Below are 26,586 nucleotides of genomic sequence, written 5' to 3' on the forward strand. Positions count from 1 at the left end.
ATTAAATGAAAAGTTTTTGCACTCATTTGTCTGACACATTCCCTTTATCGGCAGCGCGAGTGTCCATTGAGTCTGGCGGCGGAGAAGCTCAGAACATTACAGTCCAGAAAGCTCATGGTTGTTTTTGTTTAATGGTTGTTGATTATTTGAAAGGGGGGGGTGGGGGGTGGGGGGTGGGGGAGGTTAAAGTGGAGGCGGCTAGGAGTTTATCACTCCCACCAGGTCATGGGGCCTCTTTAGAGCAGTGCGGGCCAGCAGGAGGCCTCTCTCAGCAGTGCCGAGCCCAGCAGCAGCAGCAGCAGCAGCCTGCGGGGCGATGGAGGCGTCAGGGAGGCCTGGCCCGAGTCGGGGCCTCCGCAGCCACCCAACCCTGACTTGCAGCGGGGGTTCTCGCACAGCACACCCGTGTAGTCTGAGGTACAGCTGCAGCGGACGTTGTTGACACACACCCCGCCATTTTGGCAGCGCAGGAGCTCGTTGTCACAAACCCGGGCTAATGCAAAGACAGGAGAGAGGAGTCAGGATCAAACAGTCAACACAGTTTGGGTGAGCCTTTACTTGAAGTGTACTGTGCTGCAGCAAAAACGTATCATAATTCAAATCATTAAATTATCTACTTAAAATGAAAATGATCCCTGCGGGGAAATTAGGAATTCTCTCATGCTCCAATTCTAACAAATCAAAAACTCACAAAAGGTCTTCTTCAAGTAAAGTGTTACTGCATTTTATTCCAGATTTGATTTAGCTGAACTTCGACAGGAAGAGTTAAACATTTTGGGAAATAGGCTTATTCGATTAATTTCTGCCACTTTGATGAGGTCAATACAACTCTTATATCTGTACAGTCGATGTGGAGCAAGAGACAGCAGCCAGTTAGCTTAGCTGAGTTCATATCTCTTTTCGTTAATCTGAAAAATCGGAAGTGTAAAAACACCATTTTGTTGTTTAATGAGTGTTTTTTTTGTGCCAGCTGGTTGCTTGGAAATATTCCCTTATGGGCACATACACCTCTGTAAAACGGCAAATTGACCATGTAAACACTAATCGGCTGCTGCCTCCAGCTTCATATCAATAGCATAGGAGATGTTAGAGTGATTATATATCAATATCATAATCTTACTCTCAACAAGACAGCCAATACACTGATTTCCCAAAATGTAGAACTATTGCTCCAACATTATACTATATTTGGTATATATACTGGATTTGCAAAAAAAAAAAAAATCCCTGATATGAAATATATATTATTCTTCAAGGGAAACTACAGTGCATGCATCTTAATTACATCAGTCAATATTTTACTATATCAGGTTCGTAATGTTAGTCTAACTCGTTGGGTAAAAGCACACACGTTAAAGCCACCAGGTGTAGAATTAGAAAACGTGTACCTTTAGCGCCCCCTGTGGTTGTACCAAAACAGACATTGATTTTCACAAAGATTGTCTCATTTTTTTATATAAAACTTGTGCCATCACAACAATTTCAAAGATGGCATAATTACATCAAGTATGTAGACAAAGTGGATTTCTAGGATTCTTTCATCACATGTAGTATTCTAGTTTAAGTTTAATGTTTAATTATTTCCTTATAAAAACAAACCATACAATTGAACATCCTCCTAATAATATGACGTGCAATCAAACATCATGGCACCTTTAACAGTTACAGCACAGAAGAATGATCCTCTTTTGTTTTGTAAACGTAATCATTCCGTCTGTTGCGTGAGTACATTCCCTCCTTGTTTACGTCTTTCATAACAAAGCTGATTAAAGCCTCGTCCCATCAGCGGTGTTGCTGCACAGAAGTCATCAAAGCCTGACAGGCTTCCCCCCAAACAGCATTGTCTCTAGACAAACCGAACATCAGGTGAAAATTGGTGTATATTTAGAGCTGGGACACCGAGGCCACTCTATTCCCAGTGGAGGCAAACTGTCAGGCAAGCTGGAGGCAAACAAAGCAGCGGCGCACAAACTAATAAACCAACAGAGACAAATAAACAGTGATAAACACACTGCCCATTTCAGTCCTTTATGGGAGTGGAAAACAATGTGGTGAGCAATCTATGAACTCTATGGGACATAAATATCACAATAACAAATATCAGGCCTCTCTCCTGATACTCAGGATTGGACACATGCTGTCTCCCAGGAATAGCCAAATGGGGCTTTGATGCGAGGCTTGTTAAGAGACATTGACTCTGTGAATCCTATTTGTGCCATGTCTGTTTTGCAGGAGAAAGGGGACCTGCTGTTTGGCTCAGTACGTTCTGCTCCAGGCCACAGCTCACGAATTACCATACACAACGAGATCCAAACAAGACATCTGAACTCCGCCGTTGTCTTTTTGTCCCTCTGACTGACATATCAATTTCATGACAAATTCAACCACTCAGCAGGAAATAAAGTAATGTGTCAATAAAACATCACAGTTTCTTTTCTTTAGAGCCATTGTTCTCTTGGTTTTCTCAGCAGCTAAACTTGGCAGTAAAACGTCTCCTTCAAGATGACAAGGAAGAACTTATTAATTAAAGAATCGTGTTTTTCCCCACCAGGCCTTGATATGATCAGTTGACTGCAGAGACTCCTTTAATTAGACAATGACTTTTCATCATGTCCATCTTATCTCTCATTGCTTTCATGATAAAATACGTTGTGTATTTCTAAAGATATTAATAGTGGTTTGTATTATTTATGTGCTCTAAATGTATCATAAAAACACTGGAAATGATGTGCAATACAACATTGTATATTCAAATCTTTTCAAAGTAAAAAAACAGCCCAAGGTCTACCAACAGGCCAGAGCATGAGGGGCCTGGAGGATAAGCTCAAGCTATGCTAATTTGATAAGACAAGCAAAATGAAGGCAGCTTTAAAACAAAGTGCAGCCTTCTCCTGCACTACAAATGTGACAAAAGAGCTTTGTGACATTGGCACAATATTTGATTTTCACCCTACTCAGGAAGGCATTTCATACTTGGAAGACATTACAACCCTGACTTGTTTATTAAGTCTACAGAAGCTTAAAGAGTAGCTTTCAGTCATGATACTTGTTAGGTGATAACAGAAGTAAGTGTGTTAATGGTGATTATGTTATGGTCATCTCCAAATCAAGTTGGTTGAAGGGTTTTTGTTTGAGCTGCAAACTAATTTCAGCAGAAATCTTAAGCTAAATCCAACTATCGCTGACTTCAGCAGGTATTACTCCTGTGTCAAACAATTATATAATGTCAGTGAGTATGAATTCAGCTGAGTTGGTTTAGGAATAAATGTTGGCTAACAATAGCTGTGTGCGATATCTCCAGCAGCAGGGATACTTTCCTCAGGTTGCAGGTTTTACCCTCAATTTAGAACTGGTTCACTGTCCAGAAACAACAGCACCATGAGGTATTTCATGTAGTTCTGCGAGGCAAGGTTGGAAAATGTTATTTACTTCTGGCTTTCAGCAGTAAGTAGAGAAGCAGCCTTTGCTAGCTGGGTGTGATTTATGTTTAAATATCAATATTGAGAGTGAATCTTCATTTTACGGTTAACCACTACTTTAAATATTAACTGTGCATGGTGCTCAACACGGCGTTCAGTTGACTTCAAAGTAAACCTCAGGTAATGGCCGACCCCTGCAGGCAAAGTGCTTCATTTGCTGCCAATTAAGCAAATCTAATGTCCAAAATTCATGTTTTTTTAAACATGCAGTAGCAAGTTTGTCAAATATGTAAACTACAATGACATTAAAGGTTCTCCAACAATGTGAAGGAGAGAGCAAAACCTGAGGGCACACAAAGTACCAGAATGGGGCATTATGTTTTTATAGACTAAAGATGGGTATTCTAAGGATGAGTGTGGAATTATGCTGAAAGCCTGAAAACTCATTTGGTGGAGGATGAATTCTTCTTAGAGCTCTGCACCTTTATCTCTCTTCAATCCCTCACATTAACCATTTTCTCGGCATGTAAACAGAGCCAGTGCAGGCAGTAAATGACAAGATTTGTAGCGTTTGCTTTTGATATGAGTGATAATATTTAGAGAGGGGCCCGATGAACTAGGTGTGCCTGTCTGGGACTGTGATGTGTTTGACGAGAGATTTGGGTTTTAATTGCATTCTTCAGTCTGCATGCAGATCGAGTCTTGTCCATGCACATAAACACTGCAGCAGTGGGGAAGCAAGGGGAGGTCAAGACTGAAAAGTTTTCAAACTATTTCTGCCGTGGAATAACTCAAGCATTAGAAGCTCCTTGGGCAGGCATTATTACCAGGGTGTCCCATTTTAAACTTTTTTGTCGAAAACTTTTTGTGAAGCCAATGTGAGATCAAGTTCACTATAAAACAGCTATGTGTGTTTTCCACTTTGAACCCAGTTTTTGTTAAGTTATTTTTTTAAATTCCCGTGGAAAACTGGCTTTTTAAGTTATTGCCAGAGCAGTAAGGGATTTATTTTATCTACTAAAACATCTACAACAAGACATGGAGAAATCCATAGCCGAGGCAAAAATACTCCATCCTCCATCGTGGCCTCAGTGGACCAGAATGCAATGCAGTCAGGGCTTTCATCTTTGCAGATCGTCAGTAAAGTAGTGTGTAAAACCTGGTGCATTCTTCACCAGGGCCGAATATAATGGTGTGTTCACACCAAATGCAAAGGAACTCTTTGCCCTTTGTTTCCTACGCTACTTTGACCGCAAGATCATTTGTGTTTATTTACTTCACTTGTGTGAGACACACTGAAGAGAAGGCTGCTTTGCACATATTGTGGAAGTCCCAGATATGTTGTAAAACCAAACGAGTTCGGATCGATCAGTGCTAGGCTATGCTAACATTGTAGCCGTGTGAAAAGGTCGCCTTCTGGTTGTTGTTTTTTTGGTTTGGTGTGAAGATACCATAACACCACACCATTGTTCTTCTTTTTCTCTTTTTGATATTGCTATTATAATCACACACGTATAGCACAGGAAACACCTTCTTTCCGTGAAAGGCATTCTGGGAAATATAGTTAAATGTGTCGAATGAAATAAATAGGTTTAAGGGCAGTGGGCACGCTACAGAATAAATTCTAATTTAATCACAAAAGAACACACATTTTTCATGTAAATAAAACGCCCCCAAGTTGGATTTCTTCATTTTGCACATGATCAAGTGTTGCAGTATTTCTTAAACCTCTTTAGTCTCATTGTAGGAAGAGTGAAAGTTTGAGACTTAGAAGTTTTGAGAACATACAAATACTTCACACAAGCATGTTTGTTTGATTTTCTAATCACTGCTTCATAGCTAATCTGACAAATAAAACTACAGATCTATTCTGTGCTCGGTGTCTTCCCATCTGTTTGACATGTTTTCTTTTCACTCATTTTTACTTTCCTTGTTTCTTGTAAAATTGTAATTACTCCTGTTGTACAGCTCAGTATTATCTGAGTAGTGAGTTTGTATTTGCATTCATAACATGTTGGCATGTGAACCATACAAACGTATGCCTTCCCCTCTACCTTTTGTGTAGAAACAGTTGTATTCACACTCTATCATTGATAAGGGTCAGGAACTGCTGAACGATGCACATGACTTCAAAGCACTTGTATTTACATGTTGCAGACTAACAAAGGCTAAATAATAATAGTAATAATAAGAGTATTGGTGTTATTTTTAACATATTAGTGTCAAGTTGCATACACTGCATCTTAAAGTGCATTGAGGTCTATTGTGGCTGCCGTCATACAGCAGAAAGCTTTGGTCTCTTTGATGATGGATTTATTCTTTATTGTTGAACACCAATAGCGAATAGTAGTTCCTAAAAAGCCTTTGCTGTTATTTTGAGGGACTAACATTACAACCTGTCGTTTACAAATTTTCTCAAAGAGCTATAGCTCAACAATTGTTCAATGCAACGATTACTTATATATAATTGTGATATTGTATTTTTAACACTGATGAATAATCTAGCTAAATTATAGAATGCCTTATTTTTTTCATTATTCATAAAAATAAAAAAACTATTGCCAGTTGAAATCCTTGTACTATAAAGATATTATCATTTTTTTGTGCCATTGGCCAAGTGGTTCTTCATTTTATTTTCTTCCTGCTATATTTTCTTCAATACCTCTTTCTGTTTGTTTGAATAATTCATCACAAAATAGATGAAGGCGTCATTTATCTCTGCTCAAAGTTTTTGCTGTGCATTTATTGTGCTGTGCCTCTCATTCACATTCCTCTGATTGGATCAGAAAGTATTTCAGGCTCGGCGATTGGATGAATACTTCATAGGAAGCAGACCAACTGCTGACATTCGTCATGATAATGTTACACTGGCTAAATCCTCAAATCCACGGGAAGAAATAGAGGCCGCCACTAGAAATGAATCCCTCAAAATCCCGTCACCCTACAATGTTGAGGCACCTGATTTAGGACGCCATTGTCAGCCAGGACAGAGATTAATGTTGAGCTACAGGAGGAAGGCAAATAGATGTCACCACCATGTGGAAAATGTCTATAATTCTGATGTAACTTAATCACAGTTACAAACATTGACACAGAGATGGGTAATTATTGGTCAAATGCTAATTGGCAGCAATTACTAACTCGTCTGACAATAAGTTATGTAAGTTACAAGACAAGTAATTGCTCCAAACAGGCCAAATCCTTTGCGCCCAAACTGTAGGTTAATTTGTCAAAACATATGCAGCATGAACAGCGTTTGCAATGGTGATTTTGTATCTTAAAGATCTTTTTTTATCTGTCAGAGTTTAAATCATTCCTCATGAGGTGAGTACTTTATTATGGCTACCTCCTGTAGGTTTGTCACCAAAAAAATAAATAAACAAATGAAAAATTGGTGACATTTGAAAACAAATGACTACATGGGGCATGCATTGCAAAATGACCGGGGGGCATATAGACAATAATGAATGGGCTGGAGATCAAAATGACCTGCAAAATGGAAAAATGTTAGCGTTGGATGACATTGTCCTGTTGTGAGCTGGCGAGGGGGTGATGGCTACTCAAACAGATCACAGGCAGCCTGTCAAGCAGTCAACATTGACTCAGCTGTTGTTTTGTTGGTGTGCGACATGGCTGGATAACTGAGTTACGGAGCAGCATGCACCCTGCCATGCCATTGCCTTTTCTCTATTTGAGCCACACAGGGCACCTGCTGATATTACACTGTTAACTCGGCCGCAGCGAGTGTGAAATGCAGGTTCACTTGGTGAATGAAATGGCTTAGTTTATTGAGTTAGACAGTGTTATGGGTTAGGTCTGTATTTGTCAAGGCAGCTGGGCAGTCCTGCACATGTGCAGCACATTCTTCCAGGCAAAGCTCAGGAATCAAGAGAGAGAAGAAATCAGAGAGAGGTAGCAGAGAGAGACAGAGCTGAGGGAGAGAACAGTCGTGAGCTGCGTGGGGAGGTTTGTGGTTCTACTTACATTTGCAGCCATCGTCCCACAAATAGCCGGGTAGACACTGCTGACACTTAGGCCCTGTAGTGCCCTCCTTACATATACAAAATCCTGTGCCATTACAGCGATCACTGACTGAGCCAAAGGGATTACAATTACACTCTGGAAAAACAAGACACACACATACACACACAGGCTGGAAACAGGGTGGTGCTTTGACTTTACCGGCACACGTCTAGGATTTTCACAGCGTGGACCTCGTTCCTCGAGCTCAATTATAAGCTCAACTATTGCAACAAGAAGCTTACTCATCTTTAACTGGTAAAAAGAGAGATTTAAAAATAGATTTAAAGACATAGAGAAAAAATGCTACCATTTCAACTGTAATGGAGACAGAATGAGAAAAGAATGACTGACGCTAGATGCATGAACACTTTGTATTCATTACAGCATATTTGTGACTATTATAGAAATATTTTTACTGTTATATTGCTATACAACGTGCAATGAGCAAATATGCAAAGCATTATCAGTTGCTTTGATTTAAGGTGAACAAAGAGAGCTAATCGGCACATGCTTTTCCAAAATCGTATTCATTCATACAGGTATGGACAGAAAAAGATGAAAGGAGGAGAGAGGAAATGTGATGAGCAGGTATCAGATGGAAAATGGCAAGAAAGAGTGATTGGTTATAGAAGAATGAGAGTACAGCACATTGAAATGGGCATTGTTGTAATATGTTCTTTAATTCTCTCTCATTTTCAAATGGATGTACATATTGCCTAGAAATTTGGCATAATCCTCAAATGCCTATTTGTCAATAACGGAAGAAAATGGCCATTAGTCACAATTAGATTTGGAATAAATAACCTCTGTGAAATAACAACCTGTCAAGTCTCTGGTGTCCTACGCTCAACTGACCTTCCAGCTTTCCACAGCGACTGGAGCACTCTGCAGTCAAAGTGACACCTATTTTGACAGTCCCTGACCATCACATTGCACCTTCTGTGGCTGTGCTGGCTGCACCCGAGTGACATCCGGGGGTCAGGCAAGAGGAGAGAGGTGACGGCAAGTGACAAATGGGAGGGTCAGTGTGAGAGAGGCAGGGTGACGGTGAGTTTGGCACAAGGTAACGCCTCAGTGACTCTTAATGCCTTGTGACGGGTTTCAGCTGCTACTCTTGAGGCCATTTCATGTATATGACATATGCACTTGTGTGGCACCTCTGACTGGCGGTGTGACTTCCCTGCGACATTTCTCTCAGAACTCTTGTTGCGTGTCAGACTCTCCCCTCAGGACTCACAAATGCACCTGGCACTGAGCACTGAGAACTCACAGTCCACATGCTTGCTAAAGAATCCAATAGGGAACCAACCGATTGCCTTAGGAACTAGGTGAAATGAAATTTTCACATACTTTTTCACTTAAGAAAAACAGATGATGCAGTGTATGAATGCCTGCATAAAGGTCATGGACAAAATAACAGAAACACCGGATGAAAATGGCCTTTTAACTTTGACATCACAAAGGTGATCTGTCTTCACTTCTGACTTCTGAGTCATATTGATGAGGTGACAAGCCAAATAGTAAAATTACATGTACCTTAATCACAAATGATGTAGTTACTAAGGATGACATTTTGAGAAATATTAGCATAATGATGGGAAACAGAAGGATACAGCTAGCCTGGCACGTCTGAAAGGCTTTTACAATTCAGTTTTTGTACAGATTAATCAAAGGACATAGGCTATGATCTGTTGATTAATTAACTTGTATATTTTGTTACCTTTGGACAGACCCAGGGTAGCTGTTTCCCCTTCTTTCTAGTCCGTGCAATGCTAAGCTAAACTGCTGCTTGCTCTAGCTTCATTTTTAATGTAGACATGAGACTGTTTTTGGTGTTTCCATTGGTTTGTGCACATGCTTAAATTCTTTTTAATCAATGCTTGGGTCCAAACCAAATGTAACGCACTTTATTATTACGTAAAAGCTAGCAGCTAGAAACCAATTGTAACGCACTTTATTATTATGTAAAAGCTAGCAGCTAGAAACCAATTGTAACGCACTTTATTATTATGTAAAAGCTAGCAGCTAGAAACCAATTGTAACGCACTACATTAATGTGAGCTAGGAGCTATGAAGCAATTATAACACACTACATTAGGATCTATGAACCAATTATAACGCACTACATTAATGTGAGCTAGCAGCTATGAACCAATTGCAACACACAACATTAACGTGAGCTAGCAGCTATGAACCAATTCTAACACACAACATTAATGTGAGCTAGCAGCTATGAACCAATTCTAACACACAACATTAAAGTGAGCTAGTAGCTATGAACCAATTCTAACACACAACATTAATGTGAGCTAGCAGCTATGAACCAATTCTAACACACAACATTAATGTGAGCTAGCAGCTATGAACCAATTCTAACACACAACATTAAAGTGAGCTAGTAGCTATGAACCAATTCTAACACACAACATTAATGTGAGCTGGCAGCTATGAACCAATTGAAACACACAACATTAATGTGACCTAGCAGCTATGAACCAATTCTAACACACAACATTAAAGTGAGCTAGTAGCTATGAACCAATTCTAACACACAACATTAATGTGAGCTAGCAGCTATGAACCAATTGAAACACACAACATTAATGTGGCCTAGCAGCTATGAACCAATTCTAACACACAACATTAAAGTGAGCTAGCAGCTATGAACCAATTCTAACACACTACATCAATAAATACAAGCTAACTGTGATACTGTATCAGTCTAGAGTGATTAACACCATGCCTGAAAGGAATGACTGAAAACCACCAAGCATTCTGATTATATTTTACATTTTAGTATTTGACTAAAGCTGATGGACTAGTGTCCTCCATATAAAACTCCACCATTTTGCAAAAGCAGAAGAAGCAAACAGGAAGATGTGGAGACCACCAAAATACATGGGACAAGAGGATGTAAGGGTAATGAAGCGGTGGGGGATGAACGATGACACTTTCTCTAGTAACGAGTCAAACACAGGAGGTGAGGCAAGGAAAGTGTTTGCGTGACAGCAGGGTGGCAGTGAAAGGGGCCAGGTGGGGGACTAACCTATGCAAACATTTTCATCGTCCAGTTCTGCCGAGGTATTGCGGTAGTAGCCCAGCTTGCACAGCTGGCAGTGCTGGCCCCTAGTGTTGTGCTTACAGCTCACGCAAATGACGGTGTTTAGCAGCTCGATGTAGCTGCATCGGTTGGAGTGGCCGAAGCATTCGCAGTCTTGCAAAGAGAGCGTGAAGGGGAGAGAGGGGAGAAAGAGAGGCAAAGAAAGAGAGAGACGCGGTAGGGAGTGTTGTCATTGTTGCTTTTGCTGCGAGTGCTACGGCGGTGGGGTTAGCAATAATTTGAGTGAGGCACCATGGCATGCAAGGTTAAGAATGGAGACTGCGTTGTGAGGGAGAAGATGTTAGGAAAGGGATGAGAGTGAGGGTCACTCATGATTAGTCTGACATGGGCACAGCCGGAACACAACCACATCACATAAAAAAGCACGGCGTTAGTAGGACTCAAAAAGGTCACATCACTTCAAGCACACCACAACACGAGGCAAGGAAGGCTCCGCAATGATGAAACAGAGACACGGTCACATTGGGAACACCGCACAGTGTAAGGCAGGTCAAACCATGAATGAAATGGAACTTCTAACTCAGGGAATTGTGTTGGGAAATTTTGAAATAGTTGTCTAATTGATCTCTTGAATGTCCCGGATGATATAGTTTGAGCTAACCGGATGAGACTTTCAGTGGCGCTTCATATCACAACCCTCTAATGAAATGCATGATGAATTCATAAATTGACAAACCCTTATCGTAAATCATCCAACAAATATTTCTAAATTTGCCGGATGATTGTGTAACTCATCAACCTCACAATATGGACAGTTAACATATGCTGAGGTCGACCGGTAGAGAGTGTGCCACCGCCTGCTATGCAGTGTTATGTTATGCTAAATTAGATACATGGAGTTGTAGCTGGACTGTAAAACCTCATGTTGCAGTCTGTGATACTCACTGACAGCACTGGCCTAAAGGGGTGCAGGATGGGAGGGGTGCAGCCCCAGCTCAGCTCCATCCGAGTGAGGATCAGTCTGCCACGCCGAGTGACCACTGACACAGCGCAGACAGATGTGACCCTTAAGCCGCACTGGCAGTCGCTTGGACAGAAAGCACGCGGATCCAGAGTAGAGAGGTGGCGGATGGGGCTTTCGTCCAAGGGATTGTGGTTATTAAGGATCTGTATTGAGGTCAGATCTCTCTGTCCGGCCGCTAACAACCCGACAAGACTTGGAAATGAAGGAGCAGCAAGACTACTCCTCTCTACCGTTCACCTGAAGCAGAGAGTCTGGTTCGAGTATGAGCTAAGATCTCCTACATTAGATATGCCTCAGTCTCGCATACATACTCTTAGAAGACAAATAATCTCTCTTTTCCAGAAATAGGCTTAGGTCATATATCATGACCTAACGATTCCATAGATGAATGAATCCTCAATGTGCAATGTACAGTGAAAACCATCAGTCCAGTTCAGAGCTAGAGATATGGACACACAGTGCTCTGGCATTGGGTTAGTGCTGTAAGGGTTAGGGGGCTTACAGTGAGTCAGAAACAGTTTATCTGGGGGGCAATGTATGAATTCCAGCTCCTACCTCGCTTGCTGTTTGCAACGTGGACAGAAGGGGCAGTGGACAATGCAACCTGAGGAGCTACTAGAAAAATTAAAAGAAGAAACAAACAAAACAAAACAAAAACATGATATTGCAATTAAACATAAAACATGTAATGTCAGAGAATTAAGAAGACTCAGCACCATGCTTCATAATAAATGTAACTGTAAAAAAAAGAAAAGAAGAAGAAAGAAATATATGAATGATGGCATTGGGAAATAAGGAGTGACATTGCCAAGTGTAGTTGGCTGCATGTAGCAGCATCAGTTACAAATGCCTTGGATGCCGAACAATTCAAATATTATGGTCCTTCTTTTATGCTTCATTTCATTAACAAGTGCTTTGTATAATTCAAAAGCCTCTGTGTATGCTTCCCCAGACAGAAACTATCCCCTCACAAACTATCTCCACCTCTGTGGAGGCCAGCCAAGAATTTTCACCCTATAAATTTGTGCACAGGAGCGTGGGCAGGGAAACTGGCTAGTGAACGCATCCATCCCTCGATTCCTTTACGGTCATAAAACAAACAGTGGGAAAAAGAAATAATAGGCCCAGCCTCTCCCATTGTACTGGGTGACATAAGCCCCTGACACATACAATGTGTGCGCTTGGCTGCAGTCATGGAAACGCAGAGCTGAGTGGTTGTGTGCTAGTTGTTTGCGAGGTGGCTGCACATCACATTTGGACGATGGATTAAGCTGAGATGAGCCTCACATCAATCTGCATAAAAACCAGAGTGGAACCTCTCCTGCTTTGCTTCCTGATACGCTGAGATGGGACCGAGAATATATATAAATATACAGGGCACACATTGAGAGGATAACGTACGGCACTGCAGCATGCTGCAACATGAGTGCCCCGTGAATGCACAAGCCTCCACTGAAAGAGCCAAAACCCTTCATCATGAGCAAGACAAGCAGGCGGAGGTTTTTTCTTTTGGTTTGTCAGGAAAATAACCAAGATTGGAAACGGGGGAAGATACTACCCACAAATACTCATAGCTACCAAAGAGTCTTTTCTTTTTGTTTTTGCTTCTATGCAAACACCCCGAGATATATTAATCTTTGAAAAAACATAGTTGTTCCATTTTCTTGGAAGCCTACCTTCTTTTCGGTTAGCGACACCTAGGGATGACACATTCGGCCGAACTGCGTGCAATTGAGAGAAACCAGGAGTTATTCATGTGCACTTGTGTGATGCACTTTACAGATATTCTCGAGGGGGGGAGGGGGGACTACGTGGTGGTGTACACACACAACTGGACACACGGACATGTCCAGCATGACTCAGATCAGTAAATTAGGAAACAGCAAATACAATGGGGCAGGACTGACATGGACGAGCAAAGAGAATGCATCCAAAGACCCGCTAAGGACATTGGTGAGACGTTGTATGTCATTTGTGTGACTTCCATGGGCTTGCTGTGTATGTGTATGTTTCATGGCAATGGCAATGATGAGTGAAAAACGGAATAAAGAAAATGGTAAAAACCCTCTTAAACTTGGTATTTAAGTCATGATTTATGCAAGCGAGTCTAAACTATGTATCGCAAATTCAGAAGTTAGGGGTCATTTTCTTTAATTCATCGCATTGACTATGCAATCGATATCTAATTACAGTGTATTTCTGGTGGACGAATAACAATGAATAAATAATGGCAGGTGTTGGGACTTGGAATGACAGACTGCTGTGGGTAGCATAACCTCATAATCACATACAAGTCCGTATTTCCGTGTCAGGGAAATACTTTGCGGTTGGAAATGGAGAGGACTCAAGCAAAGGGAGGAATACGGATAAGTTTCCTCTTCGTGCCCCTTCATCTCCTAATTTGATCTTTCTGTCCTTTTGCTATTGACTCCATGAATCATGCATTCTCGGGTAATGAACAACCAGCGGTGTCTTGGCAAGAATCCAATTAACCTAACTTTGTAAATCCAATACAAGACTCCTATCCAGGCCAAATCATGTTAGAAATACCTTTTTCACATCTAATTAAATAATACATTAGCTTTGAGCTTGGCATGTCCACACACTGTGACTATCACTCTTAAGCCCCCCTTACGTTACCAGTCATTGATTTTAAAAGTGCATGAACAATAGACGACCATGGAGTTTGCCTGGTCTCATCGTTTTCTTTCATTTCCTTATTTCCCTACAAAATATTTCAAAATGGATTACCGGGTTAAAGTTACTTGAGACACTCGATGAGAGGCTCTATAAAAATGAGAAGGGCACGCCACATCGCCACTCAAACTCAGGTCTTACATCTTGTAAATGGTCAAAATTCAAATTCAGATTGACCCTTGTTGTTTTTATCTGAATTGAAATCCTCCGTTACGTTTTTAGCGGTGAAGCTGTTTGCTTGAAAACAAAACTGACTTGCGAGGACATGAGCAATAAGTCTATGACAAAAAGACAAATATGCATAATCTCAGAAAACACACATGAGCACACCGCACTGTCCCGATCTATAACGTCTAATTGGTAAAGTCGGTTCATTTGAAATGATTCTGTGTTGGATGTAACACACATCTGGGTGCCATTAATTATTTTGTTAGAGAGAATATTTAGGTAAGGCGAGCTAAATGAGTGGTGACGGGTTTTAATCAATGCCATACCCATAATGAAATGCAATCTTGCGTTGCCAGAATTGTTTTTTAAAATATTAATTTCACTTTAATGGTCCGCATTAGGCAATTCTGCCCGGCTTAATCAACTTGAAATAGAATTGAGAAAAGTCAATAAGGAATTCAATTACCTTCAAACAACAAGATGAAAAGTGCTGCTCTTTCTTTCTTTGTCCACAACAGCTTAGCTTCTAGTCCATTTAACAACCTCAAGGACCCCCTAACCTTTTCCCACTCTATTATGACTTTATTTATAAGAAAGGCCGACGATTGGTTTGTGTTTGCATTGAAAACAGCCTCCTCTTCAGTTGTTTTTTGTGTCATGCTGGTTCTTTGTGAGGCTGCTGTGACAAGCCAGCCATTCGTGAGAAGAACTCTAAATCCCTGTGGGCCAATCTGGATAGGAAGAGAAGACTTTGTTTTGTCAGTGTCTGCCCCCCCCCCCCCCCCCCCCCTCCTCCTCCTCAAACACACGCTCACACACTCAACCAAACACTTATCAGCAGGCAGACTTTCTCCCCGTGAAGGATTTGAGGACAGCCCTTGGACATGGTCTGGCCTGGCATTTGGATGGGACGGAGAGGACTGATGTGAATATGTATGCATGTGTACACGGCAAGTACCGGTATGCGGAGCATGCACATGCACATGCACACTGAGCTCTCGTCAGGTCATGCATGGAGTGGAGCACGGTTTGTAAAAGTGAGAGGAGGTGGTGAGGGAGGTAAGCAGTGGGGAGATTGGGAGAAGGGAGGGGGCTGGTCTTCTTGGCCACATGTCCATTTCTGACTCATGTCATAGCATCAGACTCTACAAGCAGTGTTCACTTCCCCTCTAAAGCCTGATTAAAAACCACCTGGGAATAATCTGCTTTCACCCTGCGTTTCACACAGCACGTTTTGGGAAACTTGCCCAGCTATCATCTTAGCCATTAAATGATGAAAACAAGTGTGTCATGTGTCGTCCAAGTGTCCCTTGGTGTGTAACACTTGAGCAACGTAAGCATGAACTAGATATCGAGTGCAAGTAAGCGACTCAATTTAATATTAAGAATCTGAAAACAAGCACTCATAACAAAGCTTTAAAAACGTGTTCAACATTTTGAGGATGTTGAATTGACCATTCAATTGTCTATATTTATATATATATATATACATATTTATTTTTGGATAAATCTACTGACAATTTCATGAAAGCCAGTATGAACATCTTACTACAAATGTCAACTGTCTAACTTTGGATGAAGATAATAGACTTCATATCTCATTCCAGTGTATGCTAAAGTGTTAGCATGGAGCACCAGAGCCAACGCTATTTTCATTGTGCTGTCTTTATCATCATTTAACAGTTAGTTTGATCATTGGGGTTAATGTATCAGAAAGGCGCATGTCTCTTTAACCCTCGGCCAGTCTATGTGGCTCTGGGATCAGACAGGGAGGGTGCCATTTGCTAATCAATCTGTTACCACGGGAACAGAGGATCCCCGCTACGAACAGGGCAATGAGTAAAAAGATAGAGAGAATTGAGCCGGGCTTTGAATGCACTTTGACTTGTTCAATACAATCCCATGGTTCCTGCATCACACAGCCTTCCAGGCAGCGGTAACTTGAGACATGGCACCTCTCTTCTTCCTCCCCCTCCTAAGGGGCTACTGGTTGACGAAGATAATACCAGCCGAGGCGCTTGCGGCTCATATTAAAATGACCTCCTGTGACATTATACTGCCAGAGAGGTCTTGGCACTTTAATAAAGTCTAGATGCCATTTATTTATAATGCATGGGAGAGAAGGTTAAAAAAAAACAAATGACATTCTGCATGCAGATCCAGGCAAGTGTTATCTGGTTGAGTTGAGTCTGGAAAAAGTAAATTAATATGCCCATATCATGGCAATATAGCCCCCAGCTATTGCTTCTCTGTCGCCCCAAAAAAGAGTTGACAGTTGTGTGATCCTTTTGTGGGAAGATTGGAATCAGAAATGAACACTTGGCACCAAGTTCAGGGATGTATGGTGAAGGGTGGCACATTAGGCAAAGCAAAGCATCAAGCATCCATGTAGTTCCTTTGTATTTTGTACTTACTAACTGGACCAATGTTGTTAGCAATACCTGCAAGAGAGAAAGAGAAAAAAACAAACCTTAAATGAAGGCATAACATTGGCTTTAAGGCAACAACTGCAACATTTCTCCTTGAGACTAGCAGTGTATTGTTAGTCCTGCTATCCTCCCTCACAGTAGATTGGTTTCCCATCCCGATGCTCGTGATACATCTTGATGAGCTGAACACACTTGAAATGACACATAGTGTGAGACAGTGGCATCTGAAACAATGCTAGTCTTCCCCATGATTTGAAAGTGTTGTCTGCTGTACGGTTAGCTTCACGGTTCTTTGGTTTGCTCCATTATTTCTGCTTTGATGTCCCTGATGTTGCCAGAAAAGGTCATTGCTGCCCTCTCCCACAGCACAGAGGTGCACACCTAATCCAATTTTAGCAACCACTACGGGCTCACAGAGTAATATTTCAGGTATTCTGAAGAGGTGCTTAATTTCATATTCCGAGCGTTAATATAGCAGCAAACTATTTGCTGTGTAACTATATAGTGGAGTAACGACTACCCGAGCAGAGGTTGAAGTTGCCCTCCCTCTGTGTGTGTTGCTATCCAAGCTTCTATGTTCTTTCTTGCTTGTTTGTGATTTTGAGTGTTCTCCACATGCTATCTCACGGCCGCCGCTCTGCGCTGCTCTCATACGGCGGTTACAGCCGATAACGGCGTCCTGACTGCGTGCACCCTATGCTTCACTGTTAGTTCTGTTGTTTGCACAGTAAGCACTGTTAGCTGCGAGCTGCGGGCTCAGCCTTTCTAATGTTCAGAGCCTTGAGAGACAATCATGATGTTCCCAAACTTATAGCACCTTTACAAAGTTGCATACTTCTTGAAGACACTTCTCAGCACATAAGTCTTTAATAAAATATGTGTTGCCAACGACACACGACAGAATTCGCATGCACACAGACACACAATTACACACACACCATTATAACATCAAATGACATCATAGATGGCAAACTAATGCCATGACATGTCTTATCCTGCTGCCTGCCTGTCCATCTCTCCGTCAAGCAATCCCTTCTGCCAGACAGCCACTGAGCAGATAATACAGTCTGTCTCATCCCCATGGTGACCAGATCTTTCCCACACCAGGACGTTGGCTGGCTGTAGATCTAAAGGAGATTGAAACGTTCATTGGCCTCTTGCGTCGACCATCTGATCTAACCACTGACGACTTGGTTTGGGAATTAATTAGGACTGTGGAGGCTTCCGACACCACGAAGCGCAGGTGGCTTTAGAAAGCTCTTTGCCATTTTTCACTGTTTGCATCTGTGTGCTTCAAAGGGAACGTGGACACACTGGCAGCGTGTTTTTGGTCGGAATTCATTTTCAGAGGAATTTGCTTTCAGGACATCGAGGCCAGCTCCACTATTTCTAATCATCTGTTTGAACGGAGGCCCTCCCTCCCGTTCGCTCTACCCCCTGCCCTCAATAAGGCAGCCTGCCCACAAAAACAAACAACCTCCTCGCCATGGGAAGGGGAAGCATGCTGGGCAATAAGAGAAATGCGCCCACGTAAACTAGAGAGGAAGAAATTAAATGAAAAGGGGCACTTTCTTCCTCTCCTGCTCCCGTTTCTCCCGTCAGCTGCTTACTACCACAACTCGGGCAGAGGAGGAATCTGTGCAGGATGTTTGGTGGGGCCTTTCATCTGATAGAGCCATCACGAAATATCTCCAAGTACTGAGGGGAAACATGAACATTTCCTGAGTGTGTGTTTGTGTACATGGACTTTGATCAGATTCCTGCCATTCAATCACTCTTCCTCTGCTCTCTGCCTGCAAGCTGTATTCAGGAGCCAAACCTGTGACCTGTCTGAGAGCTGTGAAGTGCTATGCGGACATATGGAGGAGAAGCGTAATTGATGTCAAGCCTCAAGGGGGTGGGCAGATGCTAACCAGCAGATGGGGACAAGGGCAAGGACAATAAGAATCACAATCACCTTACCCACAAAGTACAGTTTGATTTAGATAATGTGCCTCATACATTCTTCAATGAAATGTGTGTCTATGTAATATGTTATGTCAGAGACTGTTTGCTAAATAGCAACCATTAGTTTCTCAAAGCAGTATGCATGGGGCTAGTAGGAGACATACTCTTGAGTGTACACTTTACAGAAAAGATTGTCTCTTTCTTTTACGGTACATTTAGTTCTAACCTGTTTTAGAACGTTGTGTATTTTATTGCCATCAGGTTCATATTTAACATCCCTTTCACAGGGTCGTCATTGTTGCCAAAATAAGGGGCGAGTAGTTAATCTGCCCGTTATTATTCGGAGCCGCAATGTGCTGTGCACAAACGGAAAGCTTGAGAGGTAACTCAGAGGAGCATGGATTATGTAAATGTATATACAGTATTTTATATGTTATTTTAACGGTAAAATATGCAACCAATGTAGGCTACTGCAAACTCTATGTATGCATGCTGCTGAGCCACACATGCATTAATACAAGGTGCCTCCAGTTTCTCACGAAGTCAAAAGTGTAAGAATGCAAGTGTTTGAGCTGTTTAAATGAACTGTAAAAAAGGAGGGGGGGGGGGGGAACAGTAACGCAGTGCTCAAAAGGCCCTAGTTAAGTAGCTGATGGTGCAATAATACACAGGTGCTATCTACATCTAGTCTGGCAGATTAGCAGGGGACCAGATATAACACCAGAGAGAGAGAGCGAGAGAGAGAGAGATGTGACTTCTATTAGAGTGCATCACCAAACAGTAGTTTACCGTTTGAGCAGAGAAAATACCTCATAACAGCGTTCAGACAGAGAGAATACACTGTGGTGCATAGAACCAACTGTAATACAGCAGCATGTCAGACATTGGAAGTTTTGAACACATCACACCACACCAATGTCAGAAAAAGTGATGCTCTGAAGTCAAAATGACTTCTCATTTGACAAATGACCCTTTGTCAATTGGTCTAGTTCAGGCCAAACAACCTTTTCTTCTAGGTCATGAGTTGGAACACCAGTACCCTGTCAGTGCAATTATTCGCCGCTTTATGAACAACCTGTGGGGATCGAGCAGATGTCCAGGATCCCATGTCGGGTCATTCGATTAATTTTCAATCACAGTCATTTCCAATCCCCTTCACCTGCCTGGCCCCGCCATTATGGGGCATGGCTGGAATCTAATTTTGTCTTATCGCACAGGAAGAGCATTAGGAGCTGCTTATGTTGACAGTGTGCGCCATTGATTTTTATGAGTTGTGCAGGAATCATGGTTGCGAGCCACTGGGCGGTGAACATGATCTCTTAGGGGTGTGCGATTCACTGAACATGATCCGTGATTGGGTTCAGCACATGCAACATAACACACACACAAATATGGGCATTAAAGTACAGTCGAGAGCCTGAGTCATGTGGGGCATCAACTGATTTACAATAGGTCTCACATCACAGAGCTGTGTGGTTACAAGTCCCAGTGCTTGATGTTCATCCCTCACTGGTTCAGCTCCAGTTATGTTGTCATCCATCCAAGACAATCACTGTAACCTTGCAAATGGATTATCACAAACCAATGATTAAATGTTCTCCCGTGGGTCTATGAGCCTTAAATCTTTGGCATACATCCTATTTCCTCACTGAGCAAGCTTATCTGTCATTTCATTCTACTGTCAAGAGCACATGCGTGTGTGTGTGTGTGTGTGCGTGTGTGTGTGGACAGCATTACATTGTTTCTGTCAGTATCAATTCTGCTTTGACCTCCAATGTGTCTCACCTGTTTGCCTGGGCGCTACCTGGTCTACTCGGCTTATCTGCTGAATTTCCACCGCAGGCAAAGTTGGTAATTACTTTCCTTGGCTGCCGTCATTTTAAAGCAATCCATCATCATCTGGAGCTCTTTGGCTATATAGAGCCCAGTGATGGTGGCAGGCATTGCTAACTGGTTAGCAGCAGAAAGGCTGCCAAAACACAAGCACCCGGCATGCAACTTGATTGAATTCCTCAGGAGCAAAATTACGGCATGCCTCGCCGGAGTGCCCGGCTCGCTCGCTCCCTCTCAATGTGTAGATCTGAATTGAAGGTGGCAAGTCTTAAAGTGCCCAGGAGCCAAGTTGGAAGAAGAACAGTTTAAGATTTAAAGGAAGGAATGAGATGTACGTCGGTGGTGGTAGCTATGGGGGAAGAAGAAAAAAGAAAAATCTGGAGATGGGAGAAACAAATATTTGAAAGAAAGATTACCGTCACAGCTGCACAGAGCCGAGATGTGGAAAAGACAGAGTAAACAAGCTCGGTCTCTGGGGTGGTTGAGGGTGTTGTGGGGGAGAGAGAGAGAGAAAACGCCAGCATGAAACAAAACCAAGAGATGGAGCAGGAACAGGCGGAGGCAGGAGAAGAGGAAGTAAAAGAAGAAGAAGAAGAACAAGGTTTTGGGGAAGAAGGGCAGAACGAGCAAACGAATGAGGGGCTGCAAAAGGAGGGAAAAAACAGGAAAAAAGTGGGTAAAATGGAATTTGAAATAGCTTTGGAGAAAGGAATAAAAGCATAAATGAGTGGGTGTGTGCGAAAGAGGGACAAGATGGAAGTAAAGCTATGTGCGTGCAGCAAATGTGTTTATGTGCATAGATGCATAAACACATGGCACTAAATGAATACACAGTCGAGCTGTGAGCCTGATGAGAAGAAAACTACTTACACAGAGCAAGCTGTCTCACAAGGCTCCCTGCATTTAGAATTAGGAGCAACAACACGAAAATCATATCACATTTTAAATAACGCCTTCTTTTATCAAGCAATGGTAAGGTAAAAGAAAGACGTCAAACATTTTGTTAAGATTGTAAATGGAATACATGTATTGGTAAATAGGTAATGTGATTACATGTGTGCATTCGTTAGGAATGTGCTACCCAGGGCTCATTGAACCATTTTAATAGCTATCGTGAATATATTAACAACTCATTTTTGAAGGCAGTTTGCTGTGCTTGTGCAGCCCACACAATTTCAAGTCAAACATCACATCTCAGAGACCCATATACAGTAACGCTTGTTTGTCTTCACTCACTAAACAATGAGATTTATTCTACACTGGCATCATCAGTTCCTGTGGGATTTGGTCTTGTCATTGAACTGTGTATAGAAACCTACTTCCTATGCACGAGAGTTAAGCCCTCACTTGTTTCGATATGTCTGCGCAAATGAGTGTGAGTGTCACATTTCCATGATCAGCACCTTCCAGTTGGACCAGAGGATTAATAATAAGTCTTTAGCATCTGGTAGCTCTGAAATTAATACTAATTAGAGAACAACGGCAGAAATGTCATTTTAAATAATATTTTGCTGTTATTTTGTGACTGTGTTCTCCAGATGTGACGCGGATTCTTTTAATTTTCATCCGTGAGTAAGAACTGCGGGTTTTCCAGTCAGACGGTGGCGGGCCAATGTGGATCTTCTCTCTCAGGCAGGGAATGAATCATTCCAGTGAAATCCACTGCATGTGCAGCCTTTGACTGCTTTGATCAAAGGAGATCCGTAAACGGCGAGGCTGGCTTCAGCTAAACCTGAACAAAGTGTCTCCTAATCCTGTCCTGACAAGGAAATCTACTCATTTTATCAAGCTGCAGACGGAACACATGAAAAGCTTTCTGAAATAATTCATTTTTGATTTACATTTTACGGAATACACTTATTTGCAAAATAAACAAATATATACATAAATACAGCTTCTTTTTCAAGACTATGTGATTTCAAACAAAATCACATGTTTGATTAAATTACCATTTCAAGTGTCTAAATACTGGCACAGAAAAACATTAGAAAAAGGAGATGACTGCAGGTGTTTGGTGGGATCTTTTGGTATTGTTGACTTATTTCAGCCATCATCCAAGTCTACTCGTGAACATTTACCAGGCGATCACCATGCAGCAAGGTCGCCCTCTTATATAACTTATATATAACCGCTTATGTCACAATGTGCAGATGAGTCACAACCTTCAACAGCTTCCCTCTGTCCTTCCTCATAATCCCTGCTTGTCTTTCACTGGTGCCAATTCTTTTTCAATTGCAAATGAATAAAAAACATTCCCTAGTTGAGGTCAGAATGCAACTTCAATTGGATGAATTATTAAATTGGTAATCTGTAGAGGGATTTGAACATTTTCGATGAATAATGTATACTTTTCTGTGTATTCTGCAAATTAAAGTTCTCATAAAAAATCAGCAAGTCACGTAAAACTGCTCGAGCAGTTTTGAATTATGGAGCCCCCTGTTTCTGGATTAGCCTGCTGATGATTTCAGATGCGACCAAACTCTTTTCCTTTGAAGGAATTTGTTCGCAGTTTGGAAAATACATTTATTCGTTTTGTCGGTTTGATAGCGTTCTTGTGTGAGCAAGCTAAATATTAAGTATAACATTAAATATAACAGCCAGGAGACAATTGTCTTAGTTTAGCCTAGAGACTGAAGCAGTGACTTGCTTGTCTGGTAAGCCTGATAACCTTAGTAAAGACAAGACTCTTGGTCATCTTCCTTTAGATAACACAACTTGTCCTTATAACACAGGCAAGAAATGACGTGTACATTTGTGAGCTTTAGACAGATTTAGCACAGTATGGTGGTGCCATGTTAATGCTGTAGGCAAGAGAACATAAAGGTGCTCTTTTATATTTTATACGTATTCTAAACGCAGCATTGCAGTCTTCTGCTTTATTACCTCCAAGGACCTCTCTTTCAAGTCCCATGTGTTTGTTCATTTGCAGGATATCTAATAACTACATGAGATATTTCAATACAATTAGTATTGTGAGTAACTGTGAGCTGAAGAAGAACTGATTGGGTATTTTAGTGGTTAGAACCAACATGTGACCTTTTCTTAATGGAGCAATGCAAGGTAGGTCAAGCAGTCAACTCAAGCTGCACTGCTACAAAAATGCTACCTGACAAGCCTCATAGCATATACCAACACCCTCCCACTTTGGCGGTCTATCTAAGCCGCAAAAGCTCCCATCTCTCCCTCTGTCTTGTCAATGCTGCTGCTGCTGAGCCTGCTTCAGTGTTGATGCTACCTGCTCTTACAGCCCAACCATCACCACAGTATGCGTTATTATGAATCCAAATGCTTTTCCTTGGCAAGGCCCGCCCCTGCATCGCATTCAAGCGACAGGATTGGCCAGGCGTCGATGCTTGCTGAGGTGTCGTGACTCTAACTACTCGAGGTCAATGCCTAACCTCAACCGACCCTCTCTGCCTCATATCTCATGTAATCCTGGGGGGAGAGAGTAAGTTGCAGTCTAGGAACATGCATGCACTGTCATTGCTTTCCAGTATCTGTTCTGTTCAGTGGCCATTAGTGCACACGTTCTGTATGGGAGTCTGTGTTTGTGTGTGTGTGTGTGTGTGTGTGTGTGTGTGTGTATGCACTTGTTGGAGTTGAAGCTACTTGACACCTTCATTTAAATTAGACTTGCTGCTGATCTTATGGACATTCTGCACTTAAACTAAGCTAATCTCTTCTTTCAACATACTACACACATACAGGTTGCAAACAAGAACAATTCAAAATCCAGATTAAGATTTTTCCCTTCAATATGACATTCAGGATACATTTTTACTATTTGAAATCAACTTTTCAAAGGCCACCCATTCCTGCCCCCTCCCTACCGCCGGCTTCTATCTTCCTCGTGTCCTCAGCCCTACAGTGAAATGAACTGTCATGGTTAATTCTCAAACTGATCCCTCTCCTTCTGTCTCCACAGAGGGGGAAAACGAGGACTGAGAGACGGGTGGGGGGCGAGAGACATAGATGGAGAGAGGGAAAGCGAGAGACACAGAGCCACCCCAGAAGGCTGAGTGAGCTGTGACAGAGAGTGATGCCCACCTCCCCTCCTTCTATCTCCGCCATCCTTTTCTCTCTTCATCACTTTTTAAACCCTGTTCTTCTTCTTCCTCGTGCCATTGTCAGACCAAATACCCCCCCCCCCCCCCACCCCCCCCAACTCTCCCTAACTCCACACCCCCTCTGGATGATGATTCATCGATCTCCTTATCGCATCAGACGTCTTGATGGGCATCGTAAAAATTAATTAAATCTGAATTAAACGTTCATCTTTGACAAATGTTTCTCAGAAGAGCTGCCATATGCTCACTGGGTTTGGGGGAAAACATTGAGGGGGAAGGACACTTTCAGAATTTGAGTTGAATGGACTTGAAAATTACAAAACAGCACAAGGTGCATTTTTCTGTCAGCCTTGTGCATTCTTTTCTATTCAGGGGGGATCGCATTGCATTCTTATAGATTTTTCACAGCGTTATTACATTATGGATTTGTTCCCCTCCAAGACAAAGTATAATAATGCACTTTATACTAAGACTGTTTTTCATCACTCGCAGGGCAAAGGGAGTATGTGTGTGTGTCCCTGTGCAGTAGTTTGGAATGTGTGTGTGAAGGCTTTGAGGAGTGGAGGTCTGGATGAGCACCTGTGTGTGTGTGTGTGTCCCCTTTTTTAATAATGTGCTGTCAATCTGGGCTGTGGGAATGGCCATTTCACTAACCCTTCCTAAGTCTCATAAACGCGGATCCTCTGGGAGGGAGAATAAGTCAAGGCCAAGAGTCCTCGAGCACCGCAGAGAAAGGCAGACATCACAGCGGATGCAATAAAGGGACTGGGCAGGATAAAACTTGGGCTTTCGAACGAATGCCAGCACACTTGAACTTATAGCACTGCTACTCTTCTCCCCACTGCTGCTGCTCATACCCAGGACTCACGACCCCTCGGTGTCACTGGGTACACCTTGGCATCGCAAAGGTTTAGGTAACAAAACTACTTGTCAGGCATCGGCTCCGGTTGAAATAGGTGTTTGTTACGTAATTTAAAGCCTGATGAATTTGAAATTAAGAGCTAATCTATTTTCTCCACATGAGAGCAAGGGCTGAGCTGGCGGCTTGCAGCTAACGGTGCTAACAGCGCTAACAGTAACAGTGTTTAGCTGAGGGGTAAATGAAAGTTGGGTGCTACGACGAGGCCGTCAGTCGGGACGGCGTTATCTGCTGTAACCGGCGTATGAGATCAGTGCAGGGCGGCGGCCGTGAGCTAGCATGTGGAGCACGCTCACATGCACTAACATGCACTACATTGAGAGGCCCGGCAATGTCAACAAAGCAGGGAGAAGCTCAGATTATAACACAAACAGAAGGAGAGCCACATCATTCTCGGCTCACTTCAGTGCCACTAAACTACCGTATGTAGGGAGCCCTGTGTGACACGGTGTCCTCGTTTTGTTCATACCCCAGGAGGAGCAGCTGTTGCTTTTTTCTACTCGGGATCCAAATACATAATGAATAGCAAGACGTTGGGTGTGTGTTGGAGAGAGAGAGAACCTTGAGACAAAAAAAAGAGGAAATGGAGAATATAACAGATGCCAAATGTTGCATGGCTTGTCAAAAGCGTTTCATTCCTTCCTCTAGTCAAAGCAAGTTTACCTGTAAAGCCCGAAATTAAGAAGGAAGGGCCTCATGCAAGTCTAATTTTGTTAAATCTAACTTCTTTCCATGAAGTTTGCTCATACTCCGGATTTCTACGAGTCAAATTCAGCACCCTATCTTAACTGCGCACAGTTGTCATAAATTGCTCGTTTGAACTTGATGAAAGCCAAATGTTCATGAGTGAGTGTAAACACACAGCATGAACGCTCCTCTATTGCCACATAAGGGTTCCACGCTGCCAGACATCAGCACACAAAAATGGAACATATTCTGTGGACCCAAAAGAAATACTAATACAGGTTTATCAATTGCATGTACCACTGAAGAACAATT

At 42.2% G+C, this 26,586-nt stretch overlaps 1 protein-coding gene across 1 annotated transcript in view; it reads right to left on the reverse strand.

Annotated features, from left to right (window-relative positions):
- Positions 1-236: 236 nt before the first annotated feature.
- ntng1a (netrin g1a) overlaps positions 237-26,586 on the reverse strand; it is a gene marked incomplete at both ends in the record, with an annotated part of 84,734 nt that continues 58,384 nt past the window's right edge. The window contains 3 exons of the mRNA XM_079292260.1: positions 237-493; positions 7,404-7,538; positions 10,489-10,679. Of these exons, the coding sequence (XP_079148386.1) occupies positions 237-493; positions 7,404-7,538; positions 10,489-10,679 (583 nt within the window). The remainder of the gene's footprint in view (positions 494-7,403; positions 7,539-10,488; positions 10,680-26,586) is intronic.

The sequence above is a fragment of the Melanostigma gelatinosum genome (genome assembly GCF_949748355.1).
Source record: "Melanostigma gelatinosum genome assembly, chromosome: 20".
Lineage (NCBI taxonomy): Eukaryota > Metazoa > Chordata > Actinopteri > Perciformes > Zoarcidae > Melanostigma > Melanostigma gelatinosum.